The sequence below is a fragment of the Excalfactoria chinensis genome, chromosome 3, assembly GCF_039878825.1.
Source record: "Excalfactoria chinensis isolate bCotChi1 chromosome 3, bCotChi1.hap2, whole genome shotgun sequence".
Classification (NCBI taxonomy): domain Eukaryota; kingdom Metazoa; phylum Chordata; class Aves; order Galliformes; family Phasianidae; genus Excalfactoria; species Excalfactoria chinensis.
Window position 1 is genome coordinate 95,908,046 of NC_092827.1, and position 24,208 is coordinate 95,932,253.

At 39.5% G+C, this 24,208-nt stretch overlaps 1 protein-coding gene across 1 annotated transcript in view; it reads right to left on the bottom strand.

Annotated features, from left to right (window-relative positions):
- LCLAT1 (lysocardiolipin acyltransferase 1) overlaps positions 1–24,208 on the bottom strand; it is a 96,453-nt gene that overhangs the window by 21,879 nt on the left and 50,366 nt on the right. Inside the window, exon 5 of the mRNA XM_072333468.1 lies at positions 20,675–20,791. Coding sequence (XP_072189569.1) covers positions 20,675–20,791 — 117 coding nt within the window. The remainder of the gene's footprint in view (positions 1–20,674; positions 20,792–24,208) is intronic.

The following is a 24,208-nucleotide window of genomic DNA, read 5'->3' on the forward strand; positions in this document are numbered from 1 at the left end:
GATGCACCGACTGTCAAGGTTTGCCTACCAGGTTACCTCCTTATTAAAAAGATGCTCAGCAGTACTCTCTAATGCCTTCTCAAATCTGATCCTCTGCTTGGATTTCAGTCTAAACCAGAGCAGTTTCAGCAGGCAGTGTTCTGTTTCCCAAAGTCTTCATTTTGAGTGCAGGAGACTCCCTGTTACCCCATCTCTTCATGCTATTCTGACTGTGAGCTACCTTTAATACTGAAGTGGAATGGAGGAAAAACCACCACCATATAACTCCCAGATGCATCATGCTTTCCATGAGTTATTAAGATGAGGAGTGGGAAGACCAACCAGTTTTCAAAGGGCTTCACACATACGTTTCACTGCAGTTTGAAATCAGACCTGGACAAAAGACAGTGGAGAACGGGCAATCTGTAGAGTCCAGTGCTTTTAGAAGGTAAAAATTAGCTTGAAGAAAACAGCTGGGTGGAGTAGTAGAGGGGGGAGGAAGCAAGATCTAGTTCAAGAAACCACTAAATACATGCTTTAACTTAACCAAATACTTATATGTTCCCTTTCCTAGAGAATAAGAGAGAAAAAGGAGGAAAGAATGATAAACAGAACTGAAACTGGCAAAAAGCCATTTTCCCAAGCAAAATCTCCATATAAGAAATGGTACCAAAAACTTTGATAGATTAATGGATTTTACAAGACATTGTTCTGAGGAGGCCCTTCTGCAGCCCAGGCTTTGCATTTTATGTTTCTTCAAAGAAACAAAAGTAGTGGCTGTCTGTTTTGAAAGTGCAGAGGAAAACAAGGGCTGTCACTCTTCTTCAAGGATGAGTTACCTTCTCTTTTGTTGTACTGCAGAAACTGCAACTGCTGGTGAAGCTAGCAAACAACCTCACTAAAGTACATGAGGTTGTGCCATTTCTCTCCAAGGAGTTTTGTTTTTCTGGTAATATTTGTAAATGAAATCACATACACAAAACAAGTGATGATTCTTTACAATGTTGCTAAGTATCTTTTAGTATTACTAACACAGTCGTTTTCAAAGAGAAACAACCTGGAAATGCAGACTAGTGGTACTTTACCCAATTTATTTCATACCGAGGACACTGCTTTTGTTAAGCTTACGGATTTACGGATTTACTTTGCAGCCCAGAGGATGTGTGAGTACAAGGAGGAGGTGCTGAGGAGGTCTGGACTTGCCAGATGCCTGCCTCTCACCAAAGGCAAGAAGTTAACTAGGCCTCAGACCCTTCAAGTATGCCAAACAGAGTCAGGTATCCACTTACATCCATAAGGTTTAATTATTTTTCTTTTGTCACCTGGCCCGATTGCCCTGCTGCTTCCTTTAAGCTGTAGTAATTAGTCTGACATTGGCATTAAAATGAAATGGCTCCCTGACTCTGGCATGCCATGGCTCCTTCTTCCCCCACTACCGCTGCTGTGACACAAGCATTTACAGGCCAAATAGTGAATCATATATAGAAAAAAAAATACACTGCTTGAAAAAAAAAAAAAAAAAGAATTCTTTTCCTGTATTTTTCCCTGGTGGCAATGCTGCTTTCAACAGGCATAAATCTGTAGCGTGGGTTACAGAGACTGCGTGGAATAAAATTGCCTTCCATCATCTCTCCCTGAGTTGTGCAACTGGTTAAGAAGCAAACTAACTTGCAAGCTAACTTGAGAAATGCCTCCTGCTTTGTTTTACCGAATTTCAGCTGGAAAATGAAATCCTGAACTTCCACAGTGCAAACCCAAACATTCTGGTTAAAATAAACGCATCCTCAGTTATGTGAAAATACTTGACTGGATGTAAATCAGCAAAGCTTTATGTACTTTTACTGAGTATCCAGCTAAGGAACCGGTCTTGAAAAAGCAGGGAAACAGAAAAGCAGCAGATCTTCCCTTGAGCCGGTGACAGCTGCATTCATCTCAGAAAGGAGCAAAATAACTTCACCCATAAAGGGTAAGATGTTATTAGTAATAAAATTCTTCACATTCTTTTCACAAAAAGACATTTCATATTGCAAGATGATATCCTAACAAACTAGCCTTAGATGGTTGGATTGAGTCTGCACAGCGTAATGCCAACATATCATACATTCTCCTGATCAAGCAAAAATCAAAGTAGGACAAGTTGTCCAGTCCAAATTGGGTTATTTGGTCTAAAAATAAAGTTCTTGAACACCAATTTTATGTTATTATGAAACAACTCAGACAGCAGCAGCCAATTGCTTTTCCTGCAAAGCAGAGTTAGTACCTCCACATTACAATTTACCATGTCTCTCATTACAATACCCTACTGTAATTGTTATGTAGAACATCGTGTTTAAACCACTTGGACTGAAGTGGTTTAAATTTCCAGGCTCTTTTAGCCTCAGATTAATTTAGCTGATGGGAAGAAAGGATACCACAATCATGGCTAAGCAATTCAGCTCTATTAAAGACTAAGGCTATGCAAAAGATGGCCTTGTAACTTAGAAATTAAATAACAAAATCAGATGGTTTCTTCTTTGGAGAGGACAAGCATCCCCAAACCCTAGAACTGGGCCTTAAAGCTTGGCAGATGGTATTTTTGTTAGTAATATGCTTTTTTCCAAATTCCAAGAAAACATCCCAAACTTGGCCAACAACTGCAAGCCTTTGAAGTATCTTAATGCTGCACACACTTCAGCAAACATTTTTACAGAGTCTATAGCTGAAATTTAAGAAGAATCTGCCCTTATTGAGTATTCCCAACTTCCAACCTTCAGTTCATGCACCTCTCCCTGCAAGTCAAAAAACACGCTACAACCCCGCGTCTTCCTGAGTGTGACCACCCATGCAGCTTGGGGAAGGAGACAGCCTGATTCAAACACAAAGGGGGCAACTGTTTAATAGCTCTTGGAAGAGAATTTGGTAATCAAAGAAGAAACACAGACTGAGGAAGGATGGCGGCAATGTCTGTTGTGTGACCATCTGTTGATTTAGCATTCAGAAGCATTTTAGAATAACACAAACCATACCAGTAGGAAAGAACATTAGGTTGTAAAGTTCAATGCTGAGATGTCGAAAAACACCAAATCTAAGGTCATCTCCGACTGCACAGCGGACATTATCTTTTGCTCCATGATGATACACTACTTTGCCCTGAGATCTGAACTTGCAGTGAGTCAGGGTTATGTAACAACTGACCGCAGGAGCTTTGCTTCAGCTGCTGCATAACCAGAAAAGTCTGAAGTGAACAAAATAGAGTGGGGGGGGGGGAACAGAATAAGTCAACACAATCTCAACACTAAATGATGCCCCGAAGAAGCGCATACTATTTCTGCTTATTTCATAAATAGACTTTATTCTCATCTTCTGATTTGACTAACTGGAAGTTCCTAATGTCAGTTTTAGGGTGCTGCTGACCATTCCCAAATGCAGCCAGGGGAAGCACCATGACTGAAAAAGAAGCTCACAGGTGTCTAAAACCAGGTAGCAGATTGACCTTAGCTTTGCTGGACTTTCATTTCCCACATGTATGAAATAAATACAGACACACTGAAAATAAATTCCTTTAAGAATGTGAAGCACTTTTCTACTAGAGCAGCAAGCAGCAGAGATGCTTATAAGGAAATTCTGTTTTCACAGAAGAGCTTGAATCTTGCAGCACTGGGGCCACACACTGAAGATGAGAAGAACACAAAATATTTTCAAGTTGTTCCCTCAGTAAGTGCTCTGTGGGGCAAAGGGCCCATGTGGGGAAAGAATGACACGCAGTCATTTAGTAAAGACCAAGTTCATCTCGTATCATATACATGTAAGGAAACCAAATTAAGATTCCACAAACAACTTTATGATGTTAATGGACGTCAGAATGCCAAATTTTCCAAGCATTCTGCTTTTATTGTTTGTTTTTTTTTCCTTCTTTAAATTTTGCTCGCGTGGTTGGTTTCATCAGAATAAAATCACCAGTGCTCTAACAAATGGAATAAATCAGTTCTTTACCATTTAATGAGCCAGCAGTGTGCTCAGGTGGCCAAGAGAGGCCAATGGCATCCTGGTTTGTATCCAGAATAGTGCAGCCAGCAGGAGCAGGGAGGTGATTGTCACCCTGTACTCAGCTCTGGTGAGGCTGCATCTTGAGTACTGCGTTCAGTTGGGTCCCTCAATGCAAGAAAGACATTGAGGTCTGGAACATGTTCAGAGAAAGGCAATGAAGCTGTGAGAAGACTGGAGCACAAGTGTTATAAAGTGCAGCTGAGGGAGCTGGAACTGTTTAGACTGGAGAAGGCTCAGGGGAGACCTTAATGCCCTTTACAACTGCCTGAAGGAGGTTGTGGTGAGGTGTGGTTGGCCTCTTCTCCAGCAAGGACAAGATGGAATGGCCTCAAGTTGCACTAGGCAGGTTCGGGTTGGATATTAGGAAAAATAACTCTCTGAAAGAGTGGTCAGGAGCTGGAATGGGCTGCCCAGGGAGCTAGTGGTCACCGTCTCTGAAGGTGCTCAAGAAACATTTAGATGGGAAGGGAAATGGTTTACTGGGGAACGCTGGTGGTAGGTGGACAGTTGTACTAGGTGATCTTAGAGGTCTTTTCCAACAGTAATGATTCTGTTATTCTATACTGACTGTTGAAAGGTGATAAAGAAATTTGGCCTCACCCTGAAAGAATACATTAAGCCTTCAAATACAAAGGCATTCATTAGCTTTTAAACTCCAAGTCAAACCTGATCTGTGAAGAAACTCTCAAAGCTTCATAGCATTGCATAACCAAACAGGCAAATGACTGTGTTCTGCATGACTGTGGCAGTGCATTTACCACAGATTAAGGAGTCTCTGTCTTACAAAAAGCTGAATGGTGGCTAAAAGAATAAAACTCAAGAGTAGATTGAAAAGAAGGAATAGAAATGAATTTTCAACTCACCGCTGAACATTCTGTCACAGTAACTTACAGGTGCAGATCTAAATGCTTTGGAGTATATATATATATGCTAATTAATGAAATCTGCCAAAGCAACCTGTTTTGTAACAGTCTCTGAAGTTTATTTACTAGTGCATATATTAATATACGTTTAATAATCATTTTATTATCCTCATCCTCAAAAATGTACAGTATCAAGAAAAGCTCACATCTCAGCTTTTATTCTACACTCAGTCTCCATAGATGAGCATCCTACATTCCAGATAAGACACCTCTTGTCTGAATTTTGGCTGGAGCTGCTCTCATAAGGGAACCTACATGGTTCAGCCAATCTCACATTTACACCATCCCCGCTTACCTCTACCAGCACAGCTCATATAAGGAATACCCCTTCGTTGCTTCCATAAAGTCTCTGAAATAATTTAGTTGTTATAAAATCTTGGCATTAATCATAGAATATGCTGAGATGGAAAAGACCCATAAGGACCACTGAGTCCAATTCCTGGCTTCACACAACACCACCCAAAACCCAAACCCTATGTCTGAGAGCACTGTCCAAATGCCCCCAGAACTCCTGCCGCTTAGGGCCATGCACACTGCCTGGGACAGCCTGCTCCAAGCCCATCACTGTCAAGGGCAGAACCTTTCCCTAAACCTCTTTGCGCTTGTTCAATTTCAAGCTGAGTATCTAAAACCAATGATGTAAACACTCAAGAGAACTGCTTCTAAAATACAGCCCTGTGTGGCCCCATTAGTGACTGGCCACCAACCTGATGTAACCCCATTTATTACAACCCCTTGGGCCTGACCCATTAGTCAGCTGCTCACCCATCACATCATGCCTTTGCCTACCTGTATGCTGGGCATTTTGTCCAGAAGGATATTGTGAGAAACAGCATCAGAACAGTTGCTGAAATCAGAGATCACACCAACTGACTTCCCTTGGTCAACCAGGTAAGTTAGCTTGTCACAAAAGGAGATTGAGTTGGTCATACAGGACTTTCCCTTGTGAATCTGTGTTTGGCTGTGAACAATTGACTGCATTAACTGAATGATCAAACTGATTCAATGCAAGGGATAGATGGTGACATGACACCCAACACAGAATTAAATTAGCTTTTAAAAGGCGTACTTGTCTGTTTCTGTACAAGACTATACTTTTTAATATTTATAGAACATCTAATATACATATAAAAAATACATATAAAATACCTACTCATGAAAAGAAGGTTTAAGAAGAAAGGATCTATTTCAAGCATAAGTTTGCTAGTTTGTTCTATTCAAATGGAAAACAGTGCTGCTGCTTATTATGTTGCCACTGTAAAAACTACTTAATTAACATAAAAATTAGGCTCTTCCTCTGCAAGCATCAAGCATTCATGGTTAGCAATTTATGTATATTTAATATATTTTCATGTCACTATTAATTGCTAGATAATTATTCATGCAACTCTTACCATGTTTCAAACAGTGAAACAGAAGAAGACTTTATTCAACATCAAATTTCCATTCAACAGATGAATAGCAATTTCCCACCCATCTTCACCTCTTCCATGTTTTGACACTTTTTCCTGATGTTTTACACATGAAGGCTATGCACATTTCATTTAATGAAGATAAACATCTTAGGCATCCAGTCTATTGAAGTTAAGCCAGCAATTCAACACAAGTGATGAATTGCTGACCTTCTCTCACCCCTTTTATACTACCTTTTAATCCAAATCATACTACCTGTTACAACATACTGACATATAAACCAGCTGCACCTACGAAGTCTCACTCAGATTAAGAATTAAAGCAGCTGCTTGAAACACCAGGATTTCAAACATTGTTGTGTAAAAACATGGCACTACCATAGTAGTAACCCATACTACTACCCCATTCAAAACAGTCAGTAATCCATTTCCAACAAGCAATGGATGTAGCCAGAGCTGAACAACAAAAGAGGCACTTAGAATTATCTTAATGTAACCTTGTATCAAAGGCTGCAGAGATTCCTGCAAGGAATTCTGACCTAAAATGTGAAACAAGACAGAACTGTTGTATTTTCAAAACAAACAAACAAACAAACACTCCAGCCCTGTACATTCCTGTTCTTTGCACACTAAGGGAAAGCAGTACTGAGATACTGCAACAGCCAGGGAGCCATTTCGTTTCAAGTCCAGGCAAATATGTATGCCAAAGCTACAGCAGCACGCACAGCTAGGGCCCATCAGCCCAGCTCTCTGCACTCCAGTCCACATGACACTCAAGAGTTCTGGTACAGATCTCCTTGTCCCTCATAATTCCTTTGGCAACTTCCCTCAGCACTGACCTGCCTTCAGATCTGACAGACGTGATCATTTGAGCCCATAACCCATTAGAAACAAACTGCTTTGAGAGCCACCAGCTGGCCCAATGTCATCCAGGCTGCAAGTTTGGCAGCCGGGGCATTATTATTCATGACTGTTTATTAAATAGAAAACAGCAATTCCAAACTGTCTCTACTATGTAATCTTGACCGTCCTCTGTTGGTAAACAACAGGAAACAACTGAACTCAACCAACCCCACATATTAGCATTTTTGCTAATTGAATTTCATTTGAAACACCACACAGGCTTGAAGTACAGTGTTGTACAATTTCTTCTGGACAATGAAGGACAAGAGAAGGATCCAAATATATCTGGTGGGCAAAGCAGCCAAGTAAGAAAGTCCTCAGTAACGCTGAGTTGGAAATACTGCTAAGATAAAGGCACAGCGACCATGAGATGGTAAGAATTCTCAATCCCTGGTGAAGCAAGTGGGGTGGTCAGCAGAACGGCCACTGTGGATTTTCACAGGGCAGATTTTGGCCTATTTAGAGACTCAGTTGACAGAGTCTCTTGAGAGGAAGATCTAAAGGGCAATGGAGTCCAGTAAGGCCGGACATTCATGGAGCAGGTCATCCCTATGTGCTGAATGACAAGCAAGCAGAAAAGACAAGCCTGGCTGAGCGGACAGCTTCTTCTGCAACTTGGGGAAAGAAAAGTGACGAAGAAGGGGCAAAAAACACAGAACAACCACAAAGATGGTCTGAGGTTTTGCAGGGAGGAAATTAGATGGGCCAAAGCAAGAATTTAACTCACCTACTGCAGTAGAAGACAATTTAAAATGCTTTTATAAATATGCAAATAAGAAAAAGGAGGACTATGGAGAAGCTCCATCCTTTATGGAATGCAGGATGGAAACATAATGCTGAGAGAGACAAAAAGGCTGAGGTACTTTATGTCTTTGCCTCAGTCTTTATTAGTAACACTAATTGTTCCCAGGGTGCTCAGACTGCTGAGCTGGGAGACGGAGACAGGGAATAATCCAAGGTGAAATGGTTGATGACATACTATATCACTTGAACATACACAGATCTATGGGGCCAGACAAGATTAACCCAAAGGGTACTGAAGGAACTGGCAGAAGTGTTCTCTAAGACACTTTCAAAGGCAGAAAGTGCATAAAGAAGAGACATACCCGGAAGAAATGTCCAGAAGATAAGCTGATGAAGGCTTGGAGTCTTCTTTCTTCTCTTGAACGTCAGAATGGAAAGTTTCCTCCTTCCACTCTCAAAGACAAAAACAAGCACAGACTGGCACGGCAGAGAAGGAACCTGAAGAACTGACTTTGGCTTCTGGAGAATTGGTGAGGCAACTTATGACACACAGAGGATAAAAATACAATAATTTAGCCAAGGAGGAAATGAAAGTGCATTTTGAATGCCTACTGTACAAGGAAATCCTTCAAAAAGTCACAAAGGTGTAAAGACTGAATTGGATGATCCTGAGCTATGGTGTGATACTGCGAACAGTAATTCACCTAGAAGAAACTGTAGGCTGATAAAGATGTAGCTGGACATCAAGCTAGAATCTAAGCACAGAACTCTGGATAGGGTACAGCAGTAAAAGCAGTGAGTTCTAAAATTACCGTAGGCTGCCAGATGGTCATCTCCATTTCAGCAGAACGGCACACACTGTTTTGAAGGCTGGACTAATTTGACTGTTCTGATAACACAAGTGCTCTGATGTCTGCAGTGACAAAAATTATAACAAGGCACACTGCTTTCTCATCTATCCATTCATTAACTTGCACCTCATAGCTTCCAATTAACCTCTCTCAACTCCAAGGTTCCACTGATAAGCACCACGTCCTCCAAATGTATCTCATTTTATCTTGGGTGATAAATCAGAATGTTTGTGACCTTCACCTATACATGACCACAGGTATATCAGCATGCTGGTTACCTGCTCGTTGGTTTTAACTAACTTAGACTATCATGGAAAAACAACAGAAAGGACAGTTTATCTGAATCTGTGTCAGCATTTTAGTTCTCTTGTAACTTCAATTAACTTCTGGCTTATTCCTGTTTAACCAGACTCTCTGCTGTATTTACTTGCTTCCGAACATCCTGTTGTATAATAAACCCTGCTGAACGTAGCATCTGAAGAATTACAACGACATCCTAAGAAAGGTATTTTATATCTACATTGTACATGAAAACCATGTGGGTATTTTCTGAAATTCAAAGAACATTTTCAAACATGAAATTTGCTTCCCCAGAGTCACTGTTGTGTTTTTTCTTCTAATGAGCAAGCATTCCCAGTTCTCAGAGTTCACTGGAACGTTAATGCCAGTTAATGTTGATGCAACCCCTTTTTCACACTGACTTAGTTGAAGGATATCCTGTCCTTCTGCTGCATTATTAATACCACCAAACCACTGGAAAACTAAGTGCAAATGCCAATTCACTTAGTGCTATCGTTCAGCTCTACAGAACTTTCCATTTCAGCTATAGTGTGTGCTGAATATCAGGCCAAATATACTTTACATGCAGTTTTCAATAGCTTTTGTTTGTCTCGTGACCAAAAACTGAACAGCATATTGCTCATGTTCTTACTTGTTTATAATTCATTTATCAATGCATTTATTTTTCTAAGAGAAAAATTTTTGTCAAGTGTTGTACTTCTGGGATTGCAACCATGCTGATATTCCATTTCATGATAACTGCTCTTTTATTTCTCCACACTAGATATGCATGGCAAGTTCCATGGAGAAAATGACAACATGATGTTGCTGTTCCATAAAGTAGAAGTGCCATTTGGAAAAGGCAGCGAAAAAACATGTTACCCCTTAAAAATGGGAACTATATATATATATTTTTTTTAAGAATATGAAATTTGAGAAATGGATGATGCTTATTGTGTAACCTATTCAAATATCCCATCTAATATAGCACTGCTTCTCTAAGTTTACTGTGGATTACATATAGATATGAAACATATTACATTTTTAAGATCTGGGTTTGAGAATCTCCTGCCACAATATACATCCTCAAACCCCTCTTACACCTTTCAGCTATCTATCTATCTCCACAACTTCCATCCTTTTGTAATTGCTAAAACTTTTCTACTAAAATAATGCAATTACCAGGCTGGCAAAAGCATGCTTGCCCTCTCGCTCTAAAGCATACACCACAAGAGGGCTGCATTCATTCTCACTTATTGAAATTCCTATTTCTGGGCATTTTGGTATGCAATCTGAGCACTCAGTGCTTCTCTTCTATTTCACTCTGCAATGTCTTATGAAGCCATTTAACTTGTAGGTCAGCACAGATCATCCAGATAGTGAATCCTGGAATTTTTTCAAGCCAAGTAAACCTACTGAGTTCCTCTGTCATCTATGAGGAAGCAATGGAGCAAGAAGTCAGTGAAGTTCCTTCTCTAAAAACAGCTCTGATATCCTGGCTTGAGGACACCCCAAGATATTTTGCAGATGGAGTGACTTCACTTTACTCATATTCTGGGCTAGCTGAAATCTACATTGGCCTCATTACCACAGTCTTTTAGCTTCGAGTGTAAAGCTGCTCTGATCTTGTGATGGAGCTTTCAGTCAGCTCAGATAGATTCTTACTAAATAAAATCACAAAGAGTAAGAGTTGCTGTACTAACAAGATTTTAAAATGCAACTTCATTCTAGGCAGTTTGGCAAGTAAGACAGAAAACAGCCACCAAAACCCCTACATATATGTACACACATCTCTATATACAGTTTTATAGGTACATGATATAGTCTACCTTACGCACAAAATATGCCATGCATGCCATGGACTCATTATGTTCTATCAGCATTTGTCTGTTCTATTTTCATGAGTTCTGTACTGTTCACTGCTATACAAACAAGAAGACATGAATAAGAATATGCCACAAAATGTGTGAGATAGCACTGAAAGGCAAGAGACTGTAAGTCAAGACAATTCATCCCTGCAAGGAGGTGAATAAGCCTTCAGAACGTTCCTTCCTAATGCACAGCGGTGCTACTATAAATCAGGAACTGTGCATGTATTTTAAAATTGACTGTATGCTTATGCGCACGTCTTAGTGTGTAATGTCAAATGAGTTCATTAGCACCACAGGTAGCAGAAATCCTAATAAACCTCGGTGGCTTCTCAGCACTGTTAACAGGTTTGTTAAGTATTTGCAGTGCTGCTTAACTGGTAGCTGCTTCAACAATACTAACGTACCTGTGTGATGGTTGTTTCAGACTCACAGTCTGAACAGATACGTGAAGAATGGGAAGAAAAGAAGGAGCAACATAGCCGCTGAGCATACGTTTCATTTCATTCTCTGATTCACGCTGCAAGAAGAGCAAAGCAAAATGTTCACGGAGAAAGCCAAGGAGCTTTCAGGGCTTTTGGAAGGCATAGTTTCTTGGGTAAGTAAAGACAGAACAAAAAAAGGATGGGTTAAATCACAGCGGTGCTGCTGACGGGATGAACCTGGAGAGCACTTAGGCTAACAATCCTTTTGAGGGAAGCTTTTTTAAAAGCATCCGAGCAGATTTAAAGAACAGTCGTTCTTACAGGATTTTAAATGGGACTTATGTCCCTAAGGTCTGTTCTCTGTGTGTTTGGCTTTTCAACATCAGTACCCATAGCAACTTCCAGGCAACACAAACGCGCCATTGCTCACAAATTCCAAAGTGTCTGAAGCATTTCTGAAAATGCCTCTTTTTATTTATGGTGCATGTTATGCTTTCCTCCTAATAGATGTGCTTACTGTCCGTGCAATGCCTTAAACCATCACGACGGGCCAGCTCCTTTCAGAGCAATGAAGGACTGGTTATCAGAGCAAGCCAACCAGAAGGATGCTCAGGTCCCTGCTTCTGCAACTGCTTTATGACAACTAAGAGCACTCACTTTTATTGCTGTACTGCAAGGTCAACAATGACTAGCAATGCAAACAAAACCGAAGACTTGCATTTGTCTAAATGCGGATGATAAGCATTTCAGAGAGGCTTTTTCTAAGATATGAGAAGTAGCTTTTAACAGTATGAAAGGGGACTGGGGAGAAAGATTGCTACAGAGAACGTATATCAAACAGTTCTGCAGTTCCCAGCTGGCAGCCGTTCCACAGGAAAATGAAACGATGGGAAAATCCATTCTTACTTGAATCTGTCCGTGTTATAACTAACTGTATATACCTCAGCTAATTCACATTGTTTAGTTCTTCAAATAACTGGCACAGAACATACACACTGCAGGGAAACCCTTCCTGTATCTATCAATGTTTGGTGAGAACACTGACAGCAATGCCCTCCAGAAAGACAACAGTATTTCAGATTACATACAAGGTGATGAATGAAGCGGAGAGTTGAGTTTATGCTGAAGTTTGGGTCTTGATAAAAATCTATTTTAAAAAGCATTTGTACTCTACTACAATTTTTCCCAAGCTCCTCTGCCCTCTTATGTTTTTCAGTTTTCAGTATCAGTACCATAGCAACATCCTGGGCTCGTGAATGTGGCACTGCTTACATTCTCTGGAGTAGAGCCTTGCAAATGATTGCCAAACTCAGGGATAAGAGTCAGCCTGGAGAAGTAAGATGCTGGGCTAATTTTTGTATACTCTCAAAACAGTGACAGGGGATTGGGGGGAGAGCAAAAGGAAGGAGCTGAAACTGCAACAGCAGAGAGGAATGAAAGAATAAAATCTGTTCGTAGTTTAACAATATATAAGCAGCAAATTTCATAACTAGAGGAGATTTAAAGTTTTATTACTGTATTACAGATTTGGTGAATGCATCAACACTGTAAGGACTCCAACATTTTCAGTAACTGAAGTGACTCCACGAATCTTCTCCCCTGCCAGCAATTATTCATATAGAAATGTGATATCAGAAATACACAAAATACATTTGCAGCAACTTTAATGCAGCTGGAAGTGAAAAGAGCCAGCATCTGCATAAAGTGGAAGAGTGGGAAATCCATTAAACATGATTGAGAATCTCCTCTACAATGGAACACTGATTTGGGATTAGTCTATTCAGCCTGTAGATGCTGCTATTTTTTAATATAACACATCAGGAAACATCATCTCCTAACTGAAACTAAAGCAGTATTTTGTCCTGGGAAAGTATGCACTCAAGACTGCTTGAAGACAGTATTCTCCTTACTAACAAACAGAGCTGAGAGATGGGTATGGTACGTACAGCATCTGGTAAGGCCCTGTGAAACAAATAGGTAACAATTACATTCTTCTGTTTAAGGGGAATTAATTTCAACTTCAGCAATGATTAAGTATGCTACTAGCCCAACCAACATCACCTGCAAAATCACGGGTCACGAACTGACAAAAACAAGTAGTAACTAATAAACCTGACCTTCACCTGAGTCTCACCTATTGTCTGTCCTGCCGCCACAAGTCTTTAAACACAAGCAAAACATTCACTATTCTGAAACAAAAACAAAAAAGACTCGATCATTTCTTAAAACATTCCGTATGCTTTCTCAGCATCAAGCCAGTCAAAAGGATAGCACGCACAAAGCCATAAGAGGGACTGCTTTTTGTTTTGTGCAGACTCAGTGGAGCATCAGAAGTATGTCAAGGCACTGCGTCGCGCTGATCTTACTGCACTGCTGTGAAGGATGCTACAGGAACAAAAACCAAACCAATTAAATGCTCCAAGCAGATGACTGACCTTTAGAAACCTACGCCCAGAGAGATGCTGACCAAGCGTAGACCAGCAGATACACCTTGCTTCACACGTTCAGTCCTCCATTGGGCTAAAAAGCATTTATAACCAGAATAACCTTTCATTAGAGTATCCTGCAGAGATGACAAACATTAAATAAGGAATATCAAGAATGTGTTTAATTCTGAAGAGATTTAGTTTGCACTTAGTCATTTTTTCTCATCTACGGACAAACAAGAGCTTCATTTCTGTGCATGTGATGTGATGGACTAACATTATTCCATGCCTGCAACTGGAGAAATTAAAATGTTCACCTTCGTTAAACATTAACACATAGTTACCAGAGATACTGTGTATTCCGAGGTAATGGAAAACACTGGAAGCTTCTAATACCACTGTGGGTTAACTGCTGGCAAATAATAACTTTTTAATATAGTTTCTACAGCAACTCCTAATAACCTGTGAGGACATAAATGGAAAACGATCTGCCACATGTTATATCTGCTTGTCACAAGCCATGACTCACATGTAAGAGTGTTTAAGAAGATTGCTGCAGTTGATGGGTCTTGATAGGCTCGGGGTCATAAAACCTGAAATATTTCCAATTAGCGGCAGGGATGTGAAGCTAACAAAAATTTGCCAAGCTGCAAACACCACAGATGGTGACTCCGATACAAATCTACTGTAAATACTGCAATGAAATGCTGCACTTGATTCCTAAAAGCAATGGAAGATGGGAAGAATGGCATCTGAGAGAAGAGCGTGGCTTGGAAACAACCAACTCCTTCTAAGGACGACTGAGAGAATGGGCTGTCTTCCACACAGGTGAGGTGAATACCGCTCCAGCAATACAGGAGAGAAGAGAGAGGAGCAAAGGCTTCAATGCGTATCAAAGGGCAGAAATGATCTGACAGAAAGCTGGTGCTCGCTCTGAGAAGGACATCGACGTGTGCACATGCAGAAGTTTGGGAGATACGATAATCATCAACAGTCAGCACAGTTCTGGAAGAAGCCAAGCTGCCCTCTCTCCTATGTTGCAAATGACAAAGACGACTGTCAGGACATATGAAAAACAACAACCTGCCCCATTAAGTATTAAAGGCTTGCTTTTTTACACCTGTTTCAATTTTCCCATTTAAAAAACAAACAAACAAACAAACAAACAAACACAGATTTAATGCACGTAGAACTTAGTATTTCATTTACATTTGGAAGAATGAATGACATCCATCTTGTAAGCTCTAAGAGCAGAGACTGGAAGCAGCACCTAAAACAGAAGGCAAGCCTTCGGCTTGATCACAGTACCAACCCCCATCAGCATTTTACCCACACAGAGAAGCAGCCCTGGGAGATAATACACATCACCTCCTTCAGGCTGGAGGGTCACATTAATGAATCACTAAATTGGGAGTCTTGACTTCAAACACCATTTACACAAATACATCAAGCTTAAGCATCATGTAGCAACTACAGAATCACCACTGTTGTCCGTAGCTTACTGTATGATCTGTGCATAGCGAGGACATCTGGATGCCACTTTGCTGTGTAATTGCTTGGCTGTATTGAATACCTGAATACAATTTCCCTGCCCTAGCAATGAAATACACTTGGATACTTGCAATTACTGAAATGCTGTAGCTCTGCACAACTCAGATTTAAACAACAGCCGATAGACCGATTTATGCATAAACATTTACTTTGGGGCAAAACTATCAATTTTGAATGAATAATGGAAAGAAAAGAAAAAAAAAAAAAAGATGAGAATTGCTGCTTATTTCTGTCACTAAGAACACACAATGAAGGCAGGCATGTTACATTTTTCTTTCTATTTTAGGATGCCGAAGTTGGCAGCTCTGTTCTGCAGTATTCTCTTCTGTTGGCTAATTTATGACCCCAAAATAAATCTGAAGCTGAATGAAGTACTATAATAATCCGAATACTTCTGACTCTGTCATACTGTAAAACCAGTGAAATGCGAACCCTGTTATAGGAACACACAGCCCACTGTATCCAGGTATTAAAGGCTGTTGATGGATATATAGAAAGTGTCAAAAAGAGGTCAGTTCAAACTTAGTGTTGACAGAAATTACTGCCTCCAAGAGTATGAACAGTCTTCTAATGATGCTTTAAAACCTCAGTTCTGTCTTCACATGTACCGTTTATACAGTCCTGAGAAAATACTTTAAAGCCAAGAAGCAATTTGAAGAAAACATTTATCAACGGCTATTTTCCCCTGACAGATTATTTGACTTCAACTGCAGATCTTATGTCAAGATAAGATGTGCAATTCAATGGATTCATACCACATTGAATCAAATCAACTGGGATTATTTTTCCCACCCTTCTGAAACCGAACATTTGAGCCATATGAACTTTCAATGTCATTTGGCACTTCGGGAAAACTTTATAAAATGCAACCAGGCCTGAAAGCCTACGCTCAATTTCTGAGTAACTTCCTGCCCTTCCAGATCTCTGATGAACCAGATCGTCAAGAGCACTATATAAAGTAGAACTGTTTTTCATTAACTTTGCTAAAGGAATGCTTTAGAAACGTCTTCTTTAAATTCCTGCTTATTTCTGTCATTTTCGAGATTGCACAGGTTATAAAAGGGGATGATTTCCATTAAGCTGAGCCCTGCCAAAAGTGACTCCACACATGGCATCTATTCCAAGGCTCAAGCTTGAAAGGATCTGATATGAATTAAGGTGACAGTTAAAGAGTGGTATGTAACGATTATTTATTTTATTATATAAAATTATGACCGATATTCATTTTGATGTATAGAGTTCATTTTCCACTGCTTATTCATATCAAAACATGCTGTGACTGTCTTTCCAAAAATGCTCCCCTTTGTTATCCAAGGAAATGTAGTGGAAAGCACTAATAATTTTTCACCATGTGCTGATTGAAACTAGGATTTGTAACAGCTGAGGCAAGACAAATGATACACTTAATCATGTGAAAAGAAGGCAGCAGATCAACTATTTCATTTCTCTTTGCTTTCTATCAATAGCCAACTAAGCTGATGCGAATAAAGTATACGGGATTACAAAAGTCACTTCGGTCAACCAAGCTTTGGTCTTCCACAGGATAATTCCTCTGGCTGCCATGACAACCAAACTAATGGGCTTCAGAGCTGATAATGTGTAGAATTCAGCAAGTTCCTACACTTCCAGTATTTTGATAGACAAAGAACAGAGAAGCGTAGAAGGAAAAAAAGGCCGGTACTATTCTAAGCAACACGCATCAGTAGAAATTAATGAAGAAGCTCACAAACCTGCAAATAGAAATCCAATAACTGTTCCCACAAAGGAACACCTTACAAGGGTGAAAGATGTATGTATTTTGTTAATCTATATTTAGCCTAGGTGTATTTAATGCCTCTCCATCTTTATTAGTCCTTGCTGAAATTTCTTTTCTGCTCTTATTCACCTTCCACATCCTCAGGTAACACACTACTATCCTGCATTGATAGCTAGCAAGCCTCCCTTCAGCAACAACCACATGGTCTTTTACTCTTCATCTTCACATGTCCATACTGCAGTTTCTCTTACCACACACAAGCAACGCCGTACTAAATCCTCCTATTTAAATTTACTGCTGAGCCAAGGGAAAATTATGTCTTTCTCTTGCTTAAAAAACAGCAATAACTGCAGTCCTTGTTCTACTCTGTATATTACTGATTACCCATCTAAAGTACGCTCATAACCTGTGCTCACTCTTGAGTGGTTCTTTGGTTTATAGCAGTGAAAAACTGTAATATGAACATTACCTGCATGTATTTTCATTATTGTGGCACCTGAGCACAACCAAAGGAAAATACAGTCAGCTTTTACCTGGGTTTCTAGTTAAAAGAGTTAGCTCAGGGGGGTAAGCATCACCACTCACAGTGAGCCAGGATACAGGGGGAAGCAAATAAATTAAAAAGAGGGAGCCAAAAGCCAAGGGAGAAACGTACTGCCTGAACTATTTTTATTGCCAGCCTGTTTGGTGGAGGCTAAGTGGATTTTATTATTTTTTTAAGCTTCTTTAATCTTAGAAATGACTCGTCAACCACCTTAGCAGATCAAGTAGTTGAACTAAAGGCCGCATAAGAGTGAGAAGGTGGTCACAGGAATTTGTGTGCTGATCATCACTGCCTGAAATCCATTTAGGTGGTTCAGGAGGTCGTGCTACCTATGGAAAGCCAAGGACTGGTAACTGCTAGGATTGCTGTCAGCGTGCAGATAGTGCCTCCTCCAGGAAGAAACCCTCCCATAAAGATACAAGCAACATTTTGCTGAAGGTTATTTTTTCATTTCCTATTCAGATGGGTCACTTCTGTAATAACAGGTAATTCTTTCATGCTGTAGCTCGTGATGCATATTAATCAGTGTTCTTGCATAATTACAGTTTCTTTCAACATTCAAAATGCAGTTAAACTACTAATGACATTTTCCCCCCTCGCTTCAGCAGCCTATTTTGGGAGTTAAGGCCTGAAGTAAACACTCGAGCTTTGGGAATGGAAAACAGCCAGGAGCCAGAATGTATTCACAGTAGAGCTGCAGGGCAATAAGGTTGTCATCTACGCACAAAGATGCTCCCAAATATGTAAATATGATGTTAAAGTCACCACCACTCCCTCCTCGGTGTTAAAGTCACATACACCATCTTCTGCTGGCTGTTACAAGCGATAAAAAGGAAACGACACTGCCTTTATGATTATTGGTACTACTGCAGCACAAGGACATTCCTGAGACACAGTGTGGACACCTAATCCTTACCAATCCTCTTGTGTTTTCTTTAATTACTGCTGGTATCAGTATTGTAAGAAAACAGTACAAATGAGCTGCATGATAATGCTCGGTATCGAATGTGCCATTTGTATCTGAAGATCTACCCGGACATCAATATTTCGTATACGAAATGATGAAGCCATGCAGATATATAATACTCTGCAGTGCTCTAATGTAAAGCAGCTACAGCTTGGTTGTCTGTAAAAATATTTCCACACACGTTCTGTATTTGGCACACTTGCAACAACAGAAAAAGTCTTACATGAGGAAGTAATAATCTAGTATTTGAAGATGCTTGTTGAACCACCTTCTCACACTTACAATACTACATAAGACACTACATCACATATGTAGCATACAACGCCTAGCAATGTACCAAATGCTAGTGGGACATTTATATTTCACATAACGTTTGCTTACCATAAATAAAAGCAGGACTTAAAACATTTGTAAGCATTAAAAAAAACACAACAGAAATGTTTCTGTTTGTTTTTTTTTATCCCTAGCTTGGTGATACATAAAATTAGCTAATCACCTTTAAATATTTCCTTTTTTATAACCCAACAGCCTAATTGGCATTGATCTTTTATAGAAGAGTACAAGAGAAAAAGTTAGAAAATGACTGTACAAACACGAAGCTCACTTCTGAGGTAATCACAGAATCCATTATTTGTTCAGTTGATAACGTTCCAGGTTGAGAACGTTTCTTTAACTGCAAATTCATTCCAGGCTTGAATTACCACTATGCACGATGTTCACCTAGTGTTGAAAAGCTTTAAGTAAAACGTGTTTTGAAATTTCATGTATGATTTTTCACTGCAGCAAAATGAATAATAAACTTGCAAGATATGTGAGAAAATCTAAGACGTCCACCACAGAATGTTGGATAAATATAGATACAAGTATTGGTCATACAGATACACAATCCTTCATGAAGATATCCAGTTGGATGAAATATCAAAGTGTTAACAGTGATTTTAGTGCTTCTGCTCAAGTAGGAATCAGGCAAAAGGCAAGTCAGCTCTGCTTCCAAAATCCGAGCAAGGATTCCAGCAAAGAAAAAACTACCATCGGGATCTCATTCTTTTTAGTAATCTCAAACTTCTCCCTTTGGCAGACAGAATAACCAGCATGTGCTGAAGATCTGGAATTGCTTATCCCAGAAGAACTAGCCTATAAATAAGTCACTTTACATTCACCGTACACGCTTATTTTCTTCAATCATACATTCATACATCCTGAGAACATGAGCTCATTTGCATTTGAATCACTGCCATATCAGTATTATTACAACGATTACACCATTATGGCCTAAAGCCTGGCAGAAATCTCATCAAAATGCCCATTTCCAAAACATCCCCCAGATGTTTCATTCTAACAAGCAATCGCATCTCTATACCATGTTCCCCTGACAATATGGAATCAGTCTCTTAACACCAGATTAACACAGGAATGGAAGACCATTTCTAGTTAAAAAGCAAGCACCACATGTTCTCTCACCCACTGACATGCCAAGCAACATAACTCATGTTTTACACAGTTTCTCCACATCAGCACTGCCTGGAAAAGCTGACAACACTGGGCAGCCTATTTGCTGCATCTGCATGTTGCTCAGCATTTCCCACGTCCACTGAACACAGCAGTTTTTTCACTGATGAACATAGAAGCTTTTGAGAGTGGGCAGTAATACACATCTGCATGTTCAGTGTCAACCCCATGAAGGTTAAGGACTGGTACAGAAAATAAGCTTGAAATTCCTTAGGATCTTTTCCACTATTTTCCTGAAATAAACTGCCAAACAAGCTACACTGTTTGAAAAAAAAAAAAAAAGCAAAAATGCTGTTCTTATTCATTATGCTTCTTCAGTATCCCATATCAACTCTCGAATCCATGTTACAGTAATTTTAAGTACAGTGGCAAGCAAGAACTTTTTGGTCATCAGTATATGTAAAGCATCTTTGGAAACACTTCAAGCTTTGTCAAAATTGATGTCCACCATTTTGGGAAGAGTAGGTATATTCAAGACAAACATGTATGTAGAAATGGAGAGCAGGATTACCTTCTCTTAGACATTCCACCACAAAAGTGAATCCTGTAGTCCGTGGATGTAAGACGTACTCATACTTTCGAAGTCCGTTCTTTTCAGCAAAGTCATTACTGCGAGCTTTGGTATTGGCTGCAGGAGACAATAAGAAGCAGTTTCCTATGAGCATGCAAGTAGGCCAAGAATTACATATAATCATTATATGACAGGAAAACAAGTAGAAAAACAATTCACACTGAACAAATGTGCACCAGCTTTTCAGATGGGGGCCAATTGCAAGACGCTTTCGATTATATATATATATAATTATAATATATTATATATAATAATAAATATAAAAAATAATATTATATATTATATTATAACATATAATTATTATATTATATATATGTTATATATATATATAAAAAACGGAACGATAAAGAGTAATGTGTAATGCAAGAACAGCCTTCCTACTCGCTTGTTTCATCTAAGAAAATACTCAGCAAATCCTTCCTATTTATCAAATGCAACATGAAATCTAGAATCTGATATTTAATAGTTCTTCAGACACTTCAAAACCCATTTTTAAAGTGAAATTTTAAAATCCTTCTTTCAACACACTCCAGGGCTTCAATGTCTTTCTTGTAGTGACAGGCCCAAAACTGAACACAATATCAAGAACTGGTGCAGCTTCACCACCAATTCAAAACTCTGGCAGTAAGGATTCTGTCCAGAGCAAACCAAACAGAAGTTTTTTAAGAGCCAATTGCCAACAGAGCCCACTAAGGGAAGGAGATGTAGACAGAGTGGAAACTTCTCAAAACAAGTGGAGAAGAAGCAATTTGTTCTCTCCTACACGTAGGGAACTTGAAAGCAGAAGTCAAGCAGCCTTGGGGGCTGTGCTTATCCTTTGCTGTGGGTACGTCTGCACCTCATCTTGGGCCAAAAGGCAAAGGACTCATACAATGATCCCACGGCAACAAGAAATCATTTTACATAACTAACGTATTTAATAACTAGTATTTATAGAGTCCCACATGGCGTTTTAGAAGATGAAATCCTAGCACACATCTGCGGAAGAAAATCATTGCCTAAGCAATTCGTAATCTTTCCCAAGCAGAAACAGCTCTTTTTTTCTAAGTGCCCACAGTTAACCTTACCAGAGATGAGAGATAAACTATTGGAAAATCATACCATAGCTTAATAATTTAACAGAACTGCTACACATAGCCAAGTTCTTTCCCTTACACTCAAAATTTCACCCTATAGAGGAGCAACAGAACATGTTGACAAATCAGCAACAGTAGTACCAGATGCCTTTTTTGTATGAATGCATCTTTCTAACTCCTAAACTGCACGAGCTCGTTGTTTATCAGCAAATGTGGGTCTCTCTTTTATTGGAAAAGCTATCCATTAGTAAGTGCTGTATTACATCAGTAAAACGAGGTGTTTTTCCACTGTAACCTATTGTTACCTGTATAAGGTAACACGCTACCTATATGCCTTTACAGATGTGTACTCCTCAAGGTTTCCTGACCTTGTGACTTGGAGGAAGGGAAAAAAACTACTGCATGGTAGCCAAGTGGTTCAACAGAGAACAGCCAAAGATTTAATTCCTGCCAAGCTGTCAAAATCTACAGATACTTGAAAATATTACATCTTATAAAAGCATTGTAAGAAATGCAGAATGTGTGAAATTCTAAAATTACAGTTGGCTACATAACTTAAACTCATCTTTCCTTGAGCATATGTATTATGTCTCTCATGACTGGAGAGCCTATTTTTGTCTGCTAGACTGCTATTTCAGTGTTGAAAACGGACTATTGTGAATCAGTGAAGGGAACTTGCCTGTAGGATCCTTGCCTCTGTTGTGGCAAAACTTGAAAAATGAGCCATAAGCAAGGCTTCAAATGGCAGAGAAGGAAAGAATTACCCCTGAAGTATTAAATGTTCATCTGAAAAGCTGGATTCTATCTTGCAGCCATAACTGTATTGTACTATTAGGACAACGATAGCTACTTTTCCTCTGAAAAATACACAAGTCCAAAGCTCTAAAGCTCTTCTCCAGATTCTGTGGTGATTCAAGTAAGGTGCTTAAAAACAATTTATCAGAAGGTTTTTAAGCTACTGTGCTGTTTCTTCCAAAAGACACTGTGAGTTTCTACTTCATTTTCTGCATGTGTAAATTAAAACTGCAAATCTGCAAATCAGGTCAGTCAAAGCTGTGAGACAAAAGCGCTGTGCAATTCCACATTAGCTTAGCAGTTTAAAACAATCAAAACCTTAAGCATCTCAAACTGCACAAAGCTCGTGTGTACCCAGAAACAACTCTATAAGCCTGCTCAGTGCACTTCTGTTACGGAGGGCAGCATGAAAACAAATTCTGTCTGCTGAACACTTCTACTTGAACCATGTCTGAAACAATGAGTAAATGGGCAAGAGCTACTTTACATTGTAAAATACAGTCAGAACCTCTGCTGCTCATTGCATTGAAGTAAACCTCACACTCACCTCCTTGTACTTGGAAAGATATCATTGTAAACATCTGCAAAGCATCTTCCTAATTTCCACTTACTACAATGCCTTTCTAAAAATGCGAACAGCTGGACACTGGTGCTCCAGCCAACATTCATCAGCTATTTCCTGATATTCCATTTGTTTGTGCCCCTCTTGTCTCTGCACTGTAAGTTCTATGGAATGGATTGTTCCATCCTCCTTTTCACGAGCCTAGTGTAATGGGATTTTAGAAGCAAAGTGACACTCACAGCTAATGCGATGATCACTTGTGGAAGAACTATTTCCCTCTTCAATTTGTAACACCGCACTCTTCCTCCCCATCTTGCCTCTCTTGGCATTTCTTTTAAAAAGTAGTATGTTCTTTTGATATTATTCCTGCATAAATGCACTGACTACTCCATTATCTGATGCAACAACCTTGGTGTGTGCTGCTGCTTGTGATCCCTGCATGGCGCACCCATGCTTAAACCTTCTGAGCAAAATTCAGAAGACTCCTGCTTAGTACTAACTTAGTACAAACAAAAGACAGAAAACTGGACATTCCATAATGCATGAAATCTGGAGGTTGAAATTGTTCTGATGCAGGAAATTAAAAATACATTTGTTTTATACCCTCTCCAGCCGAAGTGAATTTACACAACAGTCGCCTCTTAAAAAATCCCTTAGTCAGCAGACACTGTCAGCACTACAGTAGTTGTGTAGATGGTTCATTATTCTGCAGCCAAAACTGCAATATTTGTAGGTGGATGCAAGAAAAAGAAATTAAATTGTAGGATGCCTTTGCAAGCCTGTTAATGAAAACACTTCCTTAAGAAGGGGAAATGTTCTGTGCTTTGCTTCCGACCAAGTGTAATGCGAACCGCACAAAGGAGCTCTTGGAGCAGGGAATGGAACTGAACCTGGCTTAGGTCTTCCCAGGTCCAAAAGGTCACTCACATCATCTGGTAAAAGGTAATGCTAATGCTCCCTTTTGCTCACTCACAAGCAAAAAAAAACCAAACCAAACGAATAAGTATTGATTTCTAGAAACAAATATTTCTCCTTTTTTTT